The following is a 20,902-nucleotide window of genomic DNA, read 5'->3' as shown; positions in this document are numbered from 1 at the left end:
TCATGCTCAATTCAATGAAAATGATGTACAGTACCCGGCAAAAGAAACGCAACTCATTCGCGCCCATTGTTGCAAGTGATTTTTCGTCATTTTCTAAGTGTCGTAAACTATGAACCAGATAACATCAAAAAGAAAAACACATTCGTGGAGGATATGTCACTGGCTGTACGATTAGTGCATATTATGTAATCGTTTTTTTTTATATTTAGTCAAGTTTTGACTAAATATTTTAACATCGAGGGGGAATCGAAACGAGGGTATGGTGTATGTGTGTCTGTGTGTGTGTGTGTGTAGAGCGATTCAGACTAAACTACTGGACCGATCTTTATGAAATTTGACCTGAGAGTTCCTGGGTATGAAATCCCCGAACGTTTTTTTCATTTTTTTGATAAATGTCTTTGATGACGTCATATCCGGCTTTTCGTGAAAGTTGAGGCGGCACTGTCACGCCCTCATTTTTCAACCAAATTGGTTGAAATTTTCGTCAAGTACTCTTCGACGAAGCCCGGGGTTCGGTATTGCATTTCAGCTTGGTGGCTTAAAAATTAATTAATGACTTTGGTCATTAAAAATCTGAAAATTGTAAAAAAAAATAAAAATTTATAAAACGATCCAAATTTACGTTTATCTTATTCTCCATCACTTGCCGATTCCAAAAACATATAAATATGTTATATTCGGATTAAAAACAAGCTCTGAAAATTAAATATATAAAAATTATTATCAAATTTTTTTCCCCGAAATCAATTTAAAAACACTTTCATCTTATTCCTTGTCGGTTCCTGATTCCAAAAATATATAGATATGATATGTTTGGATTAAAAACACGCTCAGAAAGTTAAAACGAAGAGAGGTACAGAAAAGCGTGCTATCCTTCTCAGCGCAACGAATACCCCGCTCTTCTTGTCCATTCCACGTGCACTGCCTTTGCCACGGGCGGTGGAGTGACGATGCTACGAGTATACGGTCTTGCTGCGTTGCGTTGCGTTCAGTTTCATTCTGTGAGTTCGACAGCTACTTGACTAAATATTGTATTTTCGCCTTACGCGACTTGTTTTACCTTTTCATAAACTGTGTTATACAGGGTAGGGGTCAAGCGAGTAGTGATTGTAGGCAAACATGTCACTTCAACACGCTACAAAATTCGTATAATACATATTTTTCAACCAGTGAAAGACAGTTTTGGAGGAAATTCATCTCTTAAAGGCACAGTAAGCCTCCCGTAAACCATCACAGATACGGTCAGGCTTTTACACACAGTACAAACACCCTTTCATTTAAACACTCACCAATTGAGAACATCCCAGGTGCCCTCCGTAAAGAGCGAACAATTTTCAAAGAATTTATTTTTGCGTGGTTTATCTTACCCCTGAGCCATCGTGAACCCGTGTGATCCAGTTTTCCCTTTTCACAATGCAGTCGTCAGTTAGTCATTTGAATGCGACTCGACGTGAGCTTATCTACAATAGCACGTTTTTTATGCACGAAACAACGTTAACGGCTGTGGTTCACAAGAACTCTAGCGATGGCTTTTGACTGTTGAGAGCAACGGCGATTTGCACTGATAAACCGTCGTCTGCTACGACCCTTGCGTGACCCTGCCTCCGGGCTTTTCTTTTTTTAAACTTTCACAACTTCGAATTGTTCTGATCTTGTCTTGATGAAAAACGAATTCTTTTATGATTAAAGAATGTTTGTGTAACAAGCTGTCAATTTATTATTTAGATTTTAAAAGTTAGGTCTAGCGCAAAAACGAGGCGCCATTGTTCTTCAGGGCCAAGTCCAGGAAAATAAATTCTTGGAAAATGTCTCACGCTCGACAGAAAGCAGCCAGGATGTTCCCGTTCGGTGAGCGTTCAAATGTTTGAGCTCGGTAACAAACCCAATGAGAAATATCTGACACAATACAACAATCGGTTTTGTTCTGATGTATGCTCAAGAGAGATAAAATATTTGATAAGTCGTAAAGATTATCATTATTGGTTATCTGGCAAGTGGTGAACATAATTCTTTGTAAAGTGAACCATGGAACTGCCTCTGTTAAAGATGAGTTGTGATTTTTTGTCAACTTGTGTGAGTTGGATGTCGACAGGAGATAGGATTATTGGCACTGGAAGGATTATGTGAAATGTGTATTTTAGAACATTTAATTTTAGAGAAATATTGTATTAGTCAGTTGATGATTGTTTTTGTGTGAAAGTTTTTGAAATGATTTGAGGATGGAGAATATTATGTTCTTGGGAGGTTAAATATTTTTTTGAATTTTTCTGATTCTGGCATGTCGCCAGGAGACGACAGTCTAAGTTGGGGAGGATGTGAGCTTGGGAACGACAGTTACGGTACACATGCACTTTTGTGCATCCGTGTGAACTCGTGGTACCTCTGTGCTATTAAGGATTCAAACCTGTACTATCGGGGATCCATTAAGGTTTCCGAGACTGAAATTCATTTCTATTGAATTGGTCTCGCGGAATAGCCGATTCTAAAATTTGCATAGGTAAAACGATTGCTTTTTTGGTACAAGCCTCTGGAGTAAATTTTGTGATTAATGTTTTTGTGAACGGGAAACAATTGACAGGTGGCTTTATTCCATCTCCCATTTTCCCTCCGCCGCGATGTAAATTTGAATGGTTGAAGGTGACGTTAGACACTAACTAAAGAAAGTGGGGCTGCCCGACACCCCTCGAGTTGAATATGTGTTAATCTTGTGACACCGGCGCGCAGGATGTGGACGCTAAAACTGTCTTTTTGATTGGAATCTTTGAGGGAAGAAGACGTGTATTTTGTGCGTGTTTCCTTGACGCCGTGTGTGACATGTCTGTCACGGGCTGCAATCTTTTCGGGATGTGAGAATTCTTTTGCTGGTAGGTTAATACAATTTTCTTTCTGTAAATGGGTAAGCAGTGAGAAGAATAGTATGCTGCTTGGGGAAAGGATTTATTTGAATGTTCAAGTAGATTATTTTGTGAGTTGGAATGTTTGGGAAGACTTTTGTTTGTTGAATGCTTTAGAAAACCGTTGTTTGAGAGAACGGTATTGTAGGCATGTTATTTGGTAGGAATGATGTGTTTTGTTGTTCAACGAGTTAGCTTGTGGTATTTGAAATTGTTGATTTGTTTACGTATGCTTACGGCGTGCATTCTGTGATTTGCAGGATGGTGGAGCGTGCGACGGGGTTCTTTTTAGACAGGTCTTTTCTTTCTAGATTCAGGTCTTTTCTTTTCTAGAGGGGTGTAGTTAGATTCAGGTCTTTTTCTTTTTAGTGGGGCGTAGATTTGTTTTTAGTTAGTTCTTTTTTAGCTGGGTTCAGTAGACGGTTTTTTGGCTCACGTAAGTGTAGCCTATGCGATCGTAACTTTGTCTGTCTGTGCGTGCGTGCGTGCGTGCGTCTGTGCGTGTGTATGTCTGTGGTAGAAACTCTAACATTTGAAGACGTCACATTACATTGACGTCACATTATGACGTAAGAGGGTTAGACGTCACGCGAAGGAAGTACTGAAAGTCTCGGTCATTATTATTTTGAGCGCGCCGAGACTGGTTGGCAGTCGTGTCCTTGTAAGTAGGCTACATGCAGACAGACAGATCTAGATCTAGTGTCTCGCTTTCTTGCACAGTTTCACCTATGCTCTTTCTGTGTGTGTGTGTGTGTGTGTGTGTGTGTGTGTGTGTGTGTGTGTGTGTGTGTGTGTGTGTGTGTGTGTGTGTGTGTGTGTGTGTGTGTGTGTGTGTGTGTGTGTGTGTGTGTGCGTGCGTGTGTGTGTGTGTGTGTGTGTGTGTGTGTGTGTGTGTGTGTGAGACGGAGTGATTGAGTTTGTGTTACTGTTTGTCGATTTCTTACGTGAGCCTTGATGGCTTCGCCTCTTGTTTTATGGGTTTTAGTTTCGTTAGGTTTACGTAGACTAGATTTCGTTAGAGGGGAGCAGTTAGTTTTAGTGGAGGGATTTTGGTCAGGTTTTGTTAGAGTTTTTGTAGATTTGGTTTTTTTTTTGAAGAATTGTTTTTAGGTTGTTTTTTAGATTTCGTTTGTTTTAGATTAGAGTCTCATTGTGGTTTTTTGGATTAAAGTTGAGAGTGAGGATTTAGAGTAGAGTGTAGTTTGGGGGAAAGATTTAGTGTGTTTTTAAAGGGTAGCTTTAGAGGGAGAATTTAGAATGTAGTTTTAGAGTGAAGAGTTGAGAGCGTTGTTTTTTTGGAGTTGTTTAGTCCTATACATTGAAAGTTTTGTATTTGAAAGTAAACCCCCGTTATCCCACACATTCCCCATTTCATCGTATGGAATAAAAGAACCTGGTTAATATAACTTGTGTCGTTTGCTTGAGTGTTTGAGCTCGGTAAATTGGCACTCGGTTACACTTAATTAAAAAAATTCTACCTTACCGACCTGGAATAAAGCACGCCCAAATCCCCACACGCAAATAACATCCTGGTAGGACCGTCATTTCTCTTCCCTCGTCTTCCCCCTATAACTGTTCACATGTTGTCAATTCGAAGAAGTTCTCTCATTTCTGCAGTCCATATACCCCTGGTAGATTGTTATGGTAGATAACACGCATATTCTTCTCTTACCAACTGTAGGTGTGCTTGGTGCCTTACCCGTATCTGTCAATTGGCCGTGTGTGTGAGAGAGTGTGTGTGTGTGAGTGTGTGTGTGTGTGTGTGTGAGTGTGTGTGTGTGCGTGCGTGAGTGTGTGCGCGCGTGCGTGTGTGTGTGTGCGTGTGTGTGTGTGTGTGTGCGTGTGTGTGTGTGCGTGCGTGCGTTCCCGTGTGTGTGTGTGTGAGGGGGGGGGTCACTGTCTGTTCATGTGTGTCTGGGTTTTTTGCGCGCGTCTGTACATGTTAGTGGTCGATATGTATCGATTACTGTTGATAGCAACCAAGGCGTAATCGACATTGGCCTTAGATATATATGACTTGCTATCATGTATGAACATGTTACTTACTTATACGTGCGCTGATGTGTCTACGTGCCTTTTACGTGTTCTAAATTGCCCCCAGCCCCCAGAGAGAGAGATTTTGTTTTGTACATTATACCACATTTTTCACTTGTCTACCCTCCCCGTGACAACAGTTCAACTCAACATCTAGCAAGGTTTGTGCATTGAACAAGGCAGGCCATCCCTCCACGTAGGCATCAGCCAAACGCCAGATGTCTGACTGTTTATGAAGTATTTGTAAATAGCTACAAGTTAATTTTTTGTTAAGTTAATTCACCAACCACTCTAACTCTGCTGCAGTCAGGATCTTAATGTTTGGTGTATGCCCATTTGGAAGGATTGCCTTATCATACGTATTAAATAAACTGTCCCCTCTGAGATGGTGAGCCCGGATCACTTAAACAGGAATGAGTGTGTAATTCAGTTACTGAAAAGAAAAGTATGTAGTATCAATAAGAGTTTTATTCAGTTTCTAATTGAGAATTGCAGGACTCAAAAATCTTCCAAAGCTCATGAACTTTGTCAAAACTCATAAACTCCAATTAAAGTAAAGTTGAACAGTTCTTCTATTAATGAGTGTGTCCCTGTAATCATGCACCAACTATTGGTTAAATAGGAACACATTATCAAACAACATTAACATTACCTACCTGAAAAACAGCAAAGGAAAGCCAAGAACAACACAGAACGTTCCTCGATGGTGGCCATTTTGTGTCGTCTGCACAACGAACTGACACGAAGCAATTTGGAATCTCCTGGCACCCATTCTGACACAGGCACATGACTACGGTTTGGAAAAGAAACATGAGTCTGGCGATGGACGTTTTGCGAAAATAACGCTGTGGTCTTTTTCTGCGCTGTATAAAAAGAAATGTTTTCCGTGAAAGTTAGGTTAGGATATATAGGCCCTATGTCGTGCTGAATTCAAGGAATTGCCCATTGCGCGAAATCGGCAGCGTTTCGCAGAAAATGCGTAGAGACTTCTAAAATGTGCCCATTTTGCAAAACCGGAAGCCAGTCTGTTACTTTTTGTGTCACCAGAACATTGCATTAACATTGCTCTACTTCCCTATTAAAGCTGTTAAGGTCTGTGCTAATCTGTGTCGAGCATAACTTCAGAAATGCAAGAAAACTACACTTTTTGCAATAACTTGCCATAACTTATTGATTATTGCAATATGTATCCATTTGAGTGTCTAGCTGTCTAAGTGTGATGATATTCCAGGCATTTGAGAACTTAAAAACCAAAGGGTGGCTGTCCATAGCGCCACTGAAAATATTGCAAATGCCAAATAGCACAAAATGACTCGTCGTAGTGGATAGGGGAGCCACCCCTCTTCCCAAACGAATAAAACGCGTACAAACTGCTGGACTGACTGTTTTTGCATGATAAACAATCCTTTAAATGTATTGCCTGGTTTGAACATACTACAAAGAATTATTTTTAAAAAAAATATGCGTGTTTGGTTGTTTAGCCACTGAAATCAAACAACGTCGTGTGTCTGTGTTCTCAATTTAAGGAGGTCCGTACCCCACAGAGATAAGAAGGTTCCGGTTCTAGATATACGTATTAGTATAATCCCCGACTGTTCTACTCACGTCAGGGTAGCGTGCTTTGTGCAGGGTGTTAATTACCATTGACAGACAGAGGGTATAAAAACAGAACAGGATTTGTGATCAAATCTGTGTGTGTGTCACAAGCGGCTTTAATATTAGCATACTTTTATGCTGTGGGGTTAAATGTATTGTATTGGAGCGCCTGTGTTCCTCTATTTCGCCTGTCATAGGTAGACGCTGGTTAACTGCAGGTGTCTCGTGGAGCTCGTGCTCAGGTATTTCACGTGGTTTTTACTTGTATTTTGTAAGGTGAACTCAGAGCTAAATTCGAGCTCGTAGATACTCCTTTTTATTCATTCGTTCTTTGCCTTTAGCCGAGGGAAGATAGCTTGCGTTCCAAGCGAATCCGTTCTTCGTTGAACGTAGGGTCTGTTTGCGTAGAGCAGATGCCGGAAACCTGTTATCAACGGCAGGGGATATGTATGGCTACTTCAATACAACCAGGATGTGGTATGTAATCATTAAATATTATGTTGTGTGTGTTACAGTTAAATTATTCTCAGGTTTAGATTTGCTTATTGACTTCTGAAAACCGGTCAATCCAAGATGGCGGAATGTATAGTGTGCACGTGCGTGTGTAACTTTGTACTTGAACGGTATGAATTTGTGAGTTTGTTTTGGGGAATGGTTTGGTATGTTGTTGAATGAATATGTTTTGGTTGAAAGGGGAGTGGTGGACAGTTTTGTTTATAGAATGAATTTGGTATTATTCGTTGGACTTCATACTTAGCAGAATTAAATGTATAAGTCCGTTGGTATGTGTGTTCGAGATGCATGAGAGTGAGAGTAGAGAATTATGTCCATTTAATCCTGCACTTGGTTGTTAAGTTATAAGGACGGGTGGGCGATGTTACTGTTACCGTGAACTAAGTCTTGCGTTCACCATTCCAGGTTGTTGTATTTCACCATGCGGAGGCTACTCTGAAATGGCCTACTACTGAGGAGATGTCTGCCGCTCCACTTTCGACGACGGCACTGCTCGCCTGGCAAGGACTCGACGTCACCGATGACTCCTGTCGCTTCGCACCACGGCCTCGTTGACTCCGGTTCATGAACGATTTCGGATACGCAAGCACGGTAACATTAGCCTTAGCCCGTCCTAACAGCTAAACGTGCAGGAGCTATAACGTCATAATGAACTGAGCGAAAGTGAGAGGTATGAAAGTTTCTAAATAATTATTCTTTGTTGTTATAGGCTTTAACGCTGGTTGATCTTTGTTGTTGTTGTGGATATTGCCGAAAGAAAGATTTGTATAGTTAGATAGTGTTGTGCGTGTATTTATGTTATGTATAATTGATTGTTTGTAAGAAACGTCCTTAATCTACTGTTCGTGTCAACTTGTGTTTTGTGGTCGGAAGAGCAAGATTGTTTTGAGTCGTGGATGACAGACTGCGTGCGTGTTTTGTGCATGTGTGCGTGACAAATGGGGGCTCGTCCGGGATTTCTTTATTATTACATCGTCACCTATGATTTTGCTCTGTTCGTCTGTTTGTTTGTACCGTCTTGTCAGGTTTGATTTTTGAATAGGGATGATTGAATAACATGCTTGTACGTGCTAAGGCTTAACCTGATTTTCACAGCGGCCACCTGTGAATACTAGCCGGTGCTGGGTACATGTCTCGTCGTTGTTTATAGCATTTTTCCCTGTTGTAACTTGTCTGGAAATGTTGTAGATTGAGATGTTTTGCTTCAGAATTTTGTTGTGAAGTAGCTAGGTTGCTTTTTCATAGTTGGCGACTTAACCATTTTACATTTGTTGTGAGAAATCATGTCGGGATCCAAATCTCGCAATGCCGCTCTGGCAAGTTTTTCTACCCCTGATCATGGTAATTCTCCACCCCGTATGACACTTACCACGCCAAAGCATATGGATGGAGCTGCTGTTGACCCTATTGAAAAATCTAGTTCCCTCACGTCAGCTCAAGAAATTATAGCCGCTAGGGGACGTGCTTTGGGCGTTCGATCAGGGGCTGCTTTAGCAAAATACGTTCAAGAAGAGGAAGCAGCTCAACGGAGACTACTTCAAGAAGAGGAAGCAGCTCAACGAAGACTACTTCAAGAAGAAGAGGAAGCTCAACTGAGAAAAGAAGAAGCTCAACGAAGACTTCAGAGGGAGGAACAGGATGCTCAACGAAGACTTCAGAGGGAGGAAGAAGAAATCAGAAGAAAAGTACTTCGAGAAGAGGAAGAAAACGACCGCCGCCGACGTCTAGCTGAACTGGAAGAAGAAAGAGTTCGTGCAGAGATAGAAAAGACTAGGAGAGAAGAGACTACTTCAAGTTCTCGTAGTAGGGCTATTGAACCAGTTCGTCTGAAAATAGATCCATTTGATGAAGCCAAAGAGGATCTCGACACCTTCCTAGGACGATTCGAGAGAGCAGCAACTCTCAGTGGCTGGGACAGGGAGAGTGACTGGGGAGCTCGGCTGGGAGCCCTCCTGAAAGGTTTTGCTGCCGATGTTTACTTGGAACTGCCAGCTGAGGATGCGGGAAACTTTGATGTCATTGTGGACGCCCTTAGAGGATCTTTTCGCTGGACGGCTGACTCGTATCGTTCTAAGTTTCGACTCGCGGCCAAAAGGGGAGAGGAGACGTTTATACAGTTTGCTACCCGTCTTCGAATCTGGTTTGAACGGTGGAGGAAAGCCGCGAAGAAAGAGGAGACCTATGCTGGAATCCGAGACCTCCTACTGATGGAACACCTGATGGACCATGTGTCTGGGGACCTCGCGGATTTCATCCGGCAGCGTGAACCGGCGAACGTCACTGAGGCCGCCGAACTAGCTGAGAGGTTTGCTGCATCAAAAAGAGCCAGGAAAAACCCGGTTACTGCGACTGGTCGAGTCGAGAAGAACACGAAGGACATTGAAAATCCTGAGGAAGACTCTGCCCCAGTTAGTCCCGTCCACCCCAACGGCCCTTTTCCCAAGAGAAATTGCTACGGTTGCGGTAAAACTGGGCACATCCGTAGGAATTGCCCGCATTCAGCATCGTCCTTCAACGTGCGGACCGTCACCAACGTGAGAACAGTTGTAACGACGCCAGGAACCACTGCTGCCACATCAGAGTTACCTACCCTTTGTGACCCATGTAGCCAACTGTCGTATACTCCTTTATGCACGGTCAGTATCAATGGATCGCAAGTATCTGCTCTTCGTGACACAGGCGCCGACGGACTGGTCATTGACTCCTCTTTGGTAAAAGACTGTAACCTCAAGCAGGGAAGTCAAACTATTCGTTTCGCAGCAGGGAACGTTCAGAAGACTTGTCCTACTACGATCGTACATTTAGAGTCCCCATTCTTCTCAGGGAACGTTGTCGCTATTGTGGCTGACCAGCTAACATACCCCGTACTCATCGGAAACCGGATCGTTCAGCCTGGAGGAGAAACCCTTGAAGTTCCTGTGTACCGGGCGAAAGCTCAACCTGTCAAGATAGCCGCCATTACTCAAGTCCAAAATACGCGAGAAAAAGAACCTCCTAAAACCCTACGGATGAAGGACTCTGGTCTAGGTGTTACCAGAGAGAAGTTGATCCAGCTACAGACGCTTGACCCAACTCTGTCTAGGGTGCGGGAGCTGGCAAAAGGGAGGAACCCTACACCATCTGGGAAGAAAGGAAAGGTGAAATTCCTTTGGAAGCAGGGCGTCCTACATCGCTTTTTCATAACCACGGAGAAGACCTTCAGTCAGGTGGTGGTGCCCGAGACTCTTCGTTCGGGTATTTTGAGACGATACCACAATGTTACTAAGACTGGTCATCTTGAGACAAAGAAAACTAAGAATAGACTCTGGCATTCGTTCTACTGGCCAGGGATGGAGGGCGACATCAGGCGTTATGTTCATTCCTGTGATGTTGGCCGTCGAGCTTTACCCAAAGGAGGATTACCCAAAGCTCACCTTGGAAAGTTGCCCCTCATAGATGAACCTTTCCGGAGAATCGCTGTCGACCGTGTTGGCACATTGACAGTCTCAGAGAGAGAGAATCGCTACAGACTGATCACCAGTCCCTTCAACCTCTACAGAAGACCAAGATGACGAACGGAAGTTTGATGCGCTGGGCCCTGTTGCTTCAGACATTCACGTTCCGCATCAGAGCAATCCGAGGATGCGACAACGTCGGAGCAGACTATTACAGCCGCATTGTGTAGAATTTTTGTGACGAACCGTAGTTCGGTTTGAGTAGGGGGGTTTGTCACAAGCGGCTTTAATATTAGCATACTTTTATGCTGTGGGGTTAAATGTATTGTATTGGAGCGCCTGTGTTCCTCTATTTCGCCTGTCATAGGTAGACGCTGGTTAACTGCAGGTGTCTCGTGGAGCTCGTGCTCAGGTATTTCACGTGGTTTTTACTTGTATTTTGTAAGGTGAACTCAGAGCTAAATTCGAGCTCGTAGATACTCCTTTTTATTCATTCGTTCTTTGCCTTTAGCCGAGGGAAGATAGCTTGCGTTCCAAGCGAATCCGTTCTTCGTTGAACGTAGGGTCTGTTTGCGTAGAGCAGATGCCGGAAACCTGTTATCAACGGCAGGGGATATGTATGGCTACTTCAATACAACCAGGATGTGGTATGTAATCATTAAATATTATGTTGTGTGTGTTACAGTTAAATTATTCTCAGGTTTAGATTTGCTTATTGACTTCTGAAAACCGGTCAATCCAAGATGGCGGAATGTATAGTGTGCACGTGCGTGTGTAACTTTGTACTTGAACGGTATGAATTTGTGAGTTTGTTTTGGGGAATGGTTTGGTATGTTGTTGAATGAATATGTTTTGGTTGAAAGGGGAGTGGTGGACAGTTTTGTTTATAGAATGAATTTGGTATTATTCGTTGGACTTCATACTTAGCAGAATTAAATGTATAAGTCCGTTGGTATGTGTGTTCGAGATGCATGAGAGTGAGAGTAGAGAATTATGTCCATTTAATCCTGCACTTGGTTGTTAAGTTATAAGGACGGGTGGGCGATGTTACTGTTACCGTGAACTAAGTCTTGCGTTCACCATTCCAGGTTGTTGTATTTCACCATGCGGAGGCTACTCTGAAATGGCCTACTACTGAGGAGATGTCTGCCGCTCCACTTTCGACGACGGCACTGCTCGCCTGGCAAGGACTCGACGTCACCGATGACTCCTGTCGCTTCGCACCACGGCCTCGTTGACTCCGGTTCATGAACGATTTCGGATACGCAAGCACGGTAACATTAGCCTTAGCCCGTCCTAACAGCTAAACGTGCAGGAGCTATAACGTCATAATGAACTGAGCGAAAGTGAGAGGTATGAAAGTTTCTAAATAATTATTCTTTGTTGTTATAGGCTTTAACGCTGGTTGATCTTTGTTGTTGTTGTGGATATTGCCGAAAGAAAGATTTGTATAGTTAGATAGTGTTGTGCGTGTATTTATGTTATGTATAATTGATTGTTTGTAAGAAACGTCCTTAATCTACTGTTCGTGTCAACTTGTGTTTTGTGGTCGGAAGAGCAAGATTGTTTTGAGTCGTGGATGACAGACTGCGTGCGTGTTTTGTGCATGTGTGCGTGACAGTGTGCGTATGATGACTGTATGATGACTGTATGATGACTGTATGATGACTGTATGATGACTGTATGATGACTGTATGATGACTGTATGATGACTGTATGATGACTGTATGATGACTGTATGATGACTGTATGATGACTGTATGATGACTGTATGATGACTGTATGATGACTGTATGATGACTGTATGATGACTGTATGATGACCGTATGATGACCGTATGATGACCGTATGATGACTGTATGATGACTGTATGATGACTGTATGATGACCGTATGATGACTGTATGATGACTGTATGATGACTGTATGATGACTGTATGATGACTGTATGATGACTGTATGATGACTGTATGATGACTGTATGATGACTGTTTGATGACTGTATGATGACTGTATGATGACTGTATGATGACTGTATGATGACTGTATGATGACTGTATGATGACTGTTTTTAATTGAGTCCGAAGTCGACTAGGCGGAGACTTAACGAAGGTCTTTTTCTAATCGATAATCCAGTGATAATCCGGTGATAATCCAGTGATAATCCAGTGATAATCCAGCGACAAAGCGTTGTGACGTCAGCTTCGTCAAGCAGGCTTCGTGAAGTGGACTTTGCCAAATTAATGTTAGGTATTAGCTTTAATGTAGGAAAGAGAAATAAACGTACAGATAGCACAAAAGACACACACACACACACACACACACACACACACACACACACACACACACACACACACACACACACACACACACACACACACACACACACACACACACGAAGAGCTAATATTCAATAAGAGGATGCTTTATTAACAAAGATAATTAGACATAATTATACAAACATCTAGTGCAAGGTGGATACACGGCATTGCAACATTGTGACGTATTTCTCCCTTTCTTGGTGCCGGTTTTGTTTCTGTCTAAAACACATGCTCAAAAATGTACAGTTCATCCACAATTTAACATTATTTGTTTGTGCTTGTGCTATCTCTTCAGCACTTTTATATCTGCACTAATAGCATATGCGTTTTAAAAAAAAACCCGATTGTTGTATTGTGTCAGATATTTCTCATTGGGTTTGTTAAAGTGTCATTATGACGATTTTCAAACGTTTTTGTGAAGTTTTTTGTTGTTGTTATCAAATGTATAAGGCCTTTTTAAGGTCAACTGGATTCTTACCAGCAAAAACAAATGTTGGACCTGTATACATATTTTCCGAGAAAGCTGTAAAAAAAAAGAAAAAATGAAATAATCATTTGAACTCAGTTAAGACAATCACAAAAACAAAGGAAACGCTTTCCAGCACTTGCTGTGAGAAAGGTAATTTCTGCAAACGGGCATTACCTATCTTCACCTAACCCGTTTATAATCAATTTCACACAAAAAGAGCTCTTTCACAAAGAGAACATTTCATTTTGTAAAAAGACTGATTTTCTATAAAAATAGGAGAAAATCCCACATTTGTGAAAAATGTTGGTTTCAGTCAAATGTGCACTATCGTGTAAGCAAATAACGGTTACGCTAACAAGCCCTAAAGGAACCACACAAAATGCAAATACAGGGACCGCAAAACCACATAAAAAAACTCTAACAATTATCAGGGCTCCCAGGACCCTTTAAAACCTATCCGAGGGAGTCCATGGACCCTCTGATAATTCTAAGTAGGGTACCGGACCTTCTATCCGAGGGAGTCCATGGACCCTCTGATAATTCCAAGTAGGGTACCGGACCTTCTATCCGAGGGAGTCCATGGACCCTCTGATAATTCTAAGTAGGGTACCGGACCTTCTATCCGAGAGAGTCCATGGACCCTCTGATAATTCTAAGTAGGGTACCGGACCTTTTATCCGATGGACCCTCTGATCATTCTAAGTAGGGTACCGGACCTTCTATCCGATGGACCCTCTGATCATTCTAAGTAGGGTACCGGACCTTCTATCCGATGGACCCTCTGATCATTCTAAGTAGGGTACCGGACCTTCTATCTGATGGACCTTCTGATCATTCTAAGTAGGGTACGGGACCTTCTATCCGAGGGAGTCCATGGACCCTCTGATCATTCTAAGTAGGGTATCGGACCTTCTATCCGAGGGAGTCCATGGACCCTCTGATAATTCTAAGTAGGGTACCGGACCTTCTATCCGAGGGAGGCCATGGACCCTCTGATAATTCTAAGTAGGGTACCGGACCTTCTATCCGAGGGAGTCCATGGACCCTCTGATAATTCTATGTAGGGTACCGGACCTTCTATCCGAGGGAGTTCATGGACCCTCTGATAATTCTATGTAGGGTACCGGACCTTCTATCCGAGGGAGTCCATGGACCCTCTGATAATTCTAAGTAGGGTACCGGACCTTCTATCCGATGGACCCTCTGATCATTCTAAGTAGGGTACCGGACCTTCTATCCGAGGGAGTCCATGGACCCTCTGATAATTCTAAGTAGGGTACCGGACCTTCTGAGTTGGGCGTCCATGGGGAGCCCTGATTATACATAATATAAGACTTCGGTGGAATCATTTAAGCTATCATGACATGTTTATGATACTTTCTTCAAAGTTTTAGGCTGGTTTAAAAGAAGTTAAGAAATAAGCACGGAAGTTCCAGATTTATACACTATTCTTAAAGAGTCCATTGCTTAGTGTAGGTGATATAAGGTTAAGATTCACCACGACTGCTTTTTCTGTAAAATATCGGTTATGTTTAACTAGTTTGAGTGGTACACGTTATAAAGCAAATACATCTATTGCCATGGACAACAATGCAGCCCCCCCCCCTACTCCCCCTGCCGAGTGACAAACCATGATAATATTTATACAGCATCAGATCGGCATGATGAAGTATGATAAACGTGTTTTAATATAATGCTTATTTTCGACAATTGTATACATTTCTCTACATATTTTCCATACGTCGGTCAAATGTGCCTGTCATTGAATCTGATTGTCGATTTTAATCTCAAAACACGATGCTCTTGTACTTGCTCAGTTGGGTCTGATTTCAGTAAAAGTGTGAAGTTCTGATGTAACATTTGATGCTGCTTCCTGCTTGTGATAATGATTCTCTTAGTTTTGGAATGATGAACAACCATTGGATTTGTAGAGTACAGGCTGTTTCCTTCACTAAGATTTGTTTGGAGTGAAGATGCTTTAAGTTCATCAGACTTACCATAAACAAAAACATTTCTGACTGTTCTGTTTGAAATATGAAGCAGCAAATCCGAGACTTATTGATTGCTCTGTACTGAACAGGGATAGTGATTTTCGGCAGATTTCTATTCCTATAAAATGCCTATTCTAATACTACGACATTACATGGAATAACGAACCACAATACAGACAATAATTGTGATACAAAGAAAACGAACGTACAAACGAACGTTCAAAAAACACAATTTGAAAAGATATTGAACAAGCAAAAAAACATAAAAAGCAATTTCGAAAGTGTAAAAATGTCACACTTAATGATACGACACTGAAAAACTACTCTACTAATTTGGATAGATGCAAGAGATTAAAAACATCAAAACAACATACACATACACTGACTTTTATATAGCAGTACCCAGCCAGCAAAATTTTGCGCAGCGAATGCGTGTCGCAGTCGCCAAACTCTGCGTAACAACTGCACTGGACGCATGCGTAACGCGCGCGATTTTGCAAAGCGAAATACATGCGTGACACACTCGTTTTCCCTCAGATTACGCAGACCATACGCACCTCCAGCGCACGCTTATTTGACACCAAGACAAATTCGCACTCTCCACGCAGACGTCACGATTGCTTTACGCATTCTCACGCTATTAACGCGCTCTCCACGCAGACGACACGATTGCTTTACGCATTTAACGCGCTCTTGACGCAGATGTCCTGATCATCTTACGCACTCTCCACGCAGATGTCACGAATTATTGACGCATTCTCAGGCATTACGCGCTTTTTACGCTCTCTTCACGCAGATGTCACAATTGCTGTACGCATTCTCACGCATTTGACGCACTCTCCACGCAGATGTCACAATTGCTTTACGCATTCTCACGCATTTGACGCACTCTCCACGCAGATGTCACGATTGACCTACACAATTTTACGCAGACCACACAACCGCTTTACGCACTCACAAACAAATAATGGGCAGTGCACAACATTGTATTGATCCAGAAAGACAAAGGTCAAGCGTGCAGGTTCGATAACAGAGATGATCATAATTATGTACAAGTTCTAAAACAAAAATGCAGTCAAATAAATTGATTAAAACAAAGGAGAGATTTGAATCTCGCTTATTGCCATTGTGACTTCCAGGTTATAATTTCACTGCATTTTGACATACCAGCAGCACGGAAACAAAAATGATCAAAATACTATTCAAAGCAGAATTCAAATTGGCTGAACAAAGAATAAATAGAACAAAACCCTGATAGTCATCATCGATACGCCGTTGTACATGCAGTGAAGAATCCAGTATAACTTATAAGAGAGAATTTTGATGTACACTCGTCACTATATCACATTGATGTAAACAAATAAATAAATAATTGGCACAGCCTAGGCATAGGCAGCAGTGAGTTGTATCAACATGTTTGAATACAGAACAGCAACAAAAAGAGAAAAAAAGTTCTACAAGCCAGCTAATAGTTGAACTTCAGATTACTAATGATATCACAAACAAACACTTAGTTAATGCCCATTCTCCAGGGATCGAAATCCAGTCAATGTACACCAAACTAGGATAACACATGCATTTAGAATCTATCACGACTGCATAAAACATTGGTATGCAATTCACAAAGCAAGGAACTTGAAACATGAACATTGACATTAAACATACATATGTGCCCCACACACATTTCGGACAAGGCAGCTGAACGAAATTCAGATGTGGATGGAGCACAAAATAATTAGATGGGGCGGCGTGAAAGCATACTGGGACAAGGAACAAGCAAGAGAAAGAGGATAAGAAGATAAAAGGAAGAACAAACCGAAGAATAAGAAAGAAAAAAACAAAATAAGAGAAGGAGAGAGAAGAAAAAAAAAGAAAAAAAAAAGGGAAAAAAAGGGAGACAATCATATGAATGTGTACCATTTAAATAAAAGAAATTAAAAAAATTACTTTTAAAAAGGAGACATTTCAGGTTTTGATTTGAAGTGTGTTAACATATTCACATATACCAGTAACTTTGCATGGAAAAAAAAAGTTCACAATGATTTGAAGCAAATTCAAATGCCAGAGAAAAAACAGAACAAAACCCTGATGTCATCATTGATAATCAGTGGTACGTTCAGTGAAGAAAAAACAATTGACACAACCTAGACATGGGCAGCAGTGAGTTATCAAGTTTCACTACACAAAAGTAACAACTACAATAATGAAACAAAAGGTAAAATGCCAGCTAATAGTCAAAATTCAGAACAATGATATCAAAAAGAAACACTTATTCAATGCCCCTTCTCCACTGATATGTATAAGCACACCAACATGACATAAACTCATAAATTTAAAAAACAAGAAGAGCAAACGCTCGATCGAGTCACTTTCGCAGTTCTGAATATTATATGAGGCATCAGATGGACAGGAAGAAATTGCTATTCACAACACAATGAGTCACGTTCACATAAAATTTGAGCCCGGTCACTTTTATAGTTTCCGAGAAAAGCCCAACGTTAAGTTGTGTGTTGCCGAACAGAAAAGGCTAGTTATCTCCCTTGTTTTTCTGATAACGTTCGTAAAAGGCTACAGATGTAAATACTTTGATGTAAAGAATAATCCTACAAAGTTTCAATCACATCCGATGAACTTTGTCAAAGATATAAAATGTCTAATTTTTCCTTTGACGCTGACCTGTGACCTTGAAAAAGGTCAAAGGTCAACGAAACCATCGTTAAAGTGTAGAGGTCATTGGAGGTCACGACTAAACAAAATATGAGCCCGATCGCTTTGATAGTTTCCGAGAAAAGTCCAACGTTAAGGTGGTGTCTACGGACGGCCGGACGGCCGGCCGGACAGACTAACACTGACCGATTACATAGAGTCACTTTTTCTCAAGTGACTCAAAAAACATGACATAAAACTCATAAATTAAAAAAAACTTATCAGACTGCGTAAAACATAGGTTTGCCATCTCAAAATGGATGTAAAACACGCAGCTTACTCACAAAATGATAGACAAGTCTCCAGCGGCCAGCTGCTCAGCAAACAAAATAAGGTGGCGAGGATCAATATAATTGAAATGCATTTTTTTTGCTGTTTCGGAGAGAACTTTGCTTCATTTACCTTACACTGCCTGCATTCAAGGGCTAAATTTTTATCAGGTGCACCAAGACTTACATCTATAGAAATCCAATCATAACGGTTTTAACAGCAAAAAAAAAAAAAGTATATTTCTAGTCTCGCTTCTAAATTCTCAACTCAACTCCAAAAAATAATAAAGAACAACAAAAACCCGCATCATGCATTGTCTCCTTCAAGCTGCCTAGGTTGTTTGCGTTCGACTCCCATAAATGACAAGGAATTGTTAAAACCTTTTCTTTCTATTTGTTCACTTTTTGTTTTCTTCTTTTCTGAACTCTTTATACTTGTATTTTATTCATTTTAATTTAGCCTGAAGGTTTGAGTCGTGTATTAAAAATCGAATATAGTGTGTAAGTGCCCTTGAACAGCTTTTCCAGAATCATGTATTCTATATTTTTAGTATGGGATACCCACAAGAAAAGTTCAAATGCATCCATGCGTCTCCACTGATAGTAATGGTAGTTGAGCACTTCCAGTTTAGTCTTCTGTCGTTCTGACACAACCTAAAAGGGTACATCATGTCTGAACATCCTCTGTAGAAGAGTGTGAAGTTTAAAGCTTAGCTTAAATAATGTCCAACAAAACCCCAGACTCTTCTGTACATTACCCATCAGCCACACAGACCTGAACTGTGAAATACAATTACTCACTAGCAATTTCTCAGGCGAGTCAAATCTTACATTCATCAAATTTTTGCGACTAGCATTGTAAATAAGCCTACAGAGATTACAAAGTTCAATTACTGCAAACCAAATCATGAAGGCTCTTCCATGGCCTGTGGTCTCTTTCTTTTATCACAGGCTTCCAAAAACCAGTCTTGAACGGCCGTCTTCAAGGTCTTGACCTGTGGCACCCGTACAGCTTCACGGAACAGCCTCTGCATGACAAAACAAAAAATAACATGAACTTAGATCATCAAACAACTATCACTGATTTGAGAAAAGTCTCAAGTTTATTTCCTGACGCCTGTAAACTTGCTAAAAATCATACAGACACACAAACTTGCATACACACCATACGCTTTTACAACACACCAACTATACTTGAGTTAGGAAATTACAACACATTGTAATCCTTGTAGAAGAGAAGTAAAAAAAAATACCTACCCTAATATTTGTTTTAACCCTTTCGCTGCCAATCAAAACTTGGGTATGTGCATTCCTGACTGCCAGGGAATATTGGAGTTTGGGGTGTAATAATTCACAAAAAAATCTAGCTTTAAACTGGGAGTAGGTAGGTAATTAAACCTATGTTGTTTTTAAAGGAAATTGAACCAAGAATCTGTTTTTAGTGTCTAATCATGGAAATGATAATTAGTTTGGCTTATAATGATGTTTAAATATGAACTTTTGAAAAATCAGCCCGGCGCATCTTCCGGTGCCTGTGGATCAAACACAGGTGGCTGTTTTGCTCGCTCCAAGAAAGGATTATAATCACTGTCATCTACCTGTTTCCAACGAATTGTCCGAAAGAAGATCTCCCCCTTCCCCTGTCAGTATCCATAATCATTTGCACCGCCTGTAGCGTCAGTCCGGCTTTGTTTTTCCCTACTAGGGCCCGGTCGACAGTCACCGTTAGCCATTTTGACGAGTCGAGATTTCTCTCCCATACCCTGTCGACAAGGCCGAAAATAGCCTTCAAACGCAAAACCGCGTCACCATTTATGTTTATTCATGAGAATGAGGTATCCTACCAAGCCATTGGCTGCTATTTGTGTGTCAGCAGTGACGTAGCATTTCTGGAAAATCCCGGAACGGAGAAGACGGGTTTACCCGTCCTAAGGCGCTGCGGCTGCACAAGCGCATGACTGGTATACCCGTCATAAGGCAGTCAAGTGGTTAAAGTTACCTTTACTATGACTTTTTCTTTGGGGGCCTTCGGAAATTCATAATACATGTACTGTGACGTGCAGACGCATATGTGACGACATCATACCATTTGCTAACATCCTTATTTCGTATGTAGTCGAAAATCCATGACACTGACAAATGAGCTCAGGAACTTGGCTTCTAGCAATTTAATGTTAAGCGTAAAAGCTTTGACAACTATCATTCACATGTGAAACATGGCAAATTTAAAATTGATTCCAAAGAACAAAATTTGAGACAGAAATAACTTGTTGTTTTGTAGACATGGATTTTATCTTCTTCCTAAAAGGACCAGGATGATTTTACAAATTATGAAAAACAACTCACTGTCGATGGCTTTTAGTCGCAGCGTACACCATGGTCTCTTTCCCTGCCCTCCCCCAGAGCCCCCTGTCAGCAACCGTGTAGCCTATGGAACACCTTCGTCATCACAGCATCAGTAGTCGTCTTTAGTTCATGTCCACCAACCACACCGAGCTCATGGTCATGGATCTGAAACAAACAAAACAAGCCAACTGAATTCCAAAAATCAAATATTCAGACAGCTCTTCTTCACATACAAACAGTGGAAGCATCATACTGTCACCTGGAACAAAAAATCAATAATCGCACTTGCTTTAAAAAAAAAAAGTTTTCAGAAGAGCAAATGGTGATTGA

The 20,902-nt window shown here is 41.3% G+C and overlaps 2 protein-coding genes and 1 long non-coding RNA gene across 5 annotated transcripts in view; 1 reads left to right on the top strand and 2 right to left on the bottom strand.

Annotated features, from left to right (window-relative positions):
* The window catches only part of LOC138957354 (uncharacterized), a 16,411-nt gene extending 10,702 nt beyond the window's left edge, over positions 1-5,709 (bottom strand). Inside the window, exon 1 of one of the 2 annotated variants that reach the window (XM_070328477.1) lies at positions 5,585-5,709. In XM_070328477.1, the coding sequence (XP_070184578.1) occupies positions 5,585-5,642 (58 nt within the window). In that variant the 5' untranslated portion in view covers positions 5,643-5,709. Of the gene's footprint in view, positions 1-4,381; positions 4,502-5,584 lie in introns of those variants that run through there. The other variant, XM_070328479.1, reaches the window with a different exon arrangement.
* Positions 5,710-6,629: 920 nt separating this feature from the next.
* Positions 6,630-11,994, top strand: LOC138957357 (uncharacterized). Of its 2 annotated transcripts, none has more exons than XR_011453005.1 (2): positions 6,630-11,118; positions 11,560-11,994. XR_011453005.1 is itself a non-coding variant. In XM_070328482.1 (2 exons), exon 2 carries the CDS (start codon positions 8,321-8,323, stop codon positions 10,586-10,588), a length of 2,268 nt encoding a protein of 755 aa, XP_070184583.1. In that variant the 5' UTR covers positions 6,630-7,001; positions 7,443-8,320; the 3' UTR covers positions 10,589-11,994. The 2 variants fall into 2 exon arrangements, 1 of the variants encoding a protein (XP_070184583.1); XM_070328482.1 differs by having other exon boundaries at positions 6,630-7,001; positions 7,443-11,994.
* An 898-nt stretch (positions 11,995-12,892) lies between these two features.
* On the bottom strand, positions 12,893-20,695 carry LOC138957352 (uncharacterized). The gene is made up of 3 exons (XR_011453004.1): positions 20,573-20,695; positions 14,491-19,254; positions 12,893-14,444 (listed from the first exon to the last, which is right to left on the bottom strand). It is a non-coding gene; the product is annotated as an uncharacterized lncRNA (long non-coding RNA).
* Between the last annotated feature and the right edge of the window lie 207 nt (positions 20,696-20,902).

This window comes from Littorina saxatilis, unplaced genomic scaffold, assembly GCF_037325665.1.
Source record: "Littorina saxatilis isolate snail1 unplaced genomic scaffold, US_GU_Lsax_2.0 scaffold_413, whole genome shotgun sequence".
Lineage (NCBI taxonomy): Eukaryota > Metazoa > Mollusca > Gastropoda > Littorinimorpha > Littorinidae > Littorina > Littorina saxatilis.
The sequence above is the reverse complement of the archived record's forward strand: the minus strand, read 5'-3'. Positions and strand labels throughout refer to the sequence as shown.

Bases quoted from the DNA above. Each gene is read 5' to 3' on its own strand.
- LOC138957357 (XM_070328482.1), top strand. From the start codon at position 8,321: ATGTCGGGATCCAAATCTCGCAATGCCGCTCTGGCAAGTTTTTCTACC.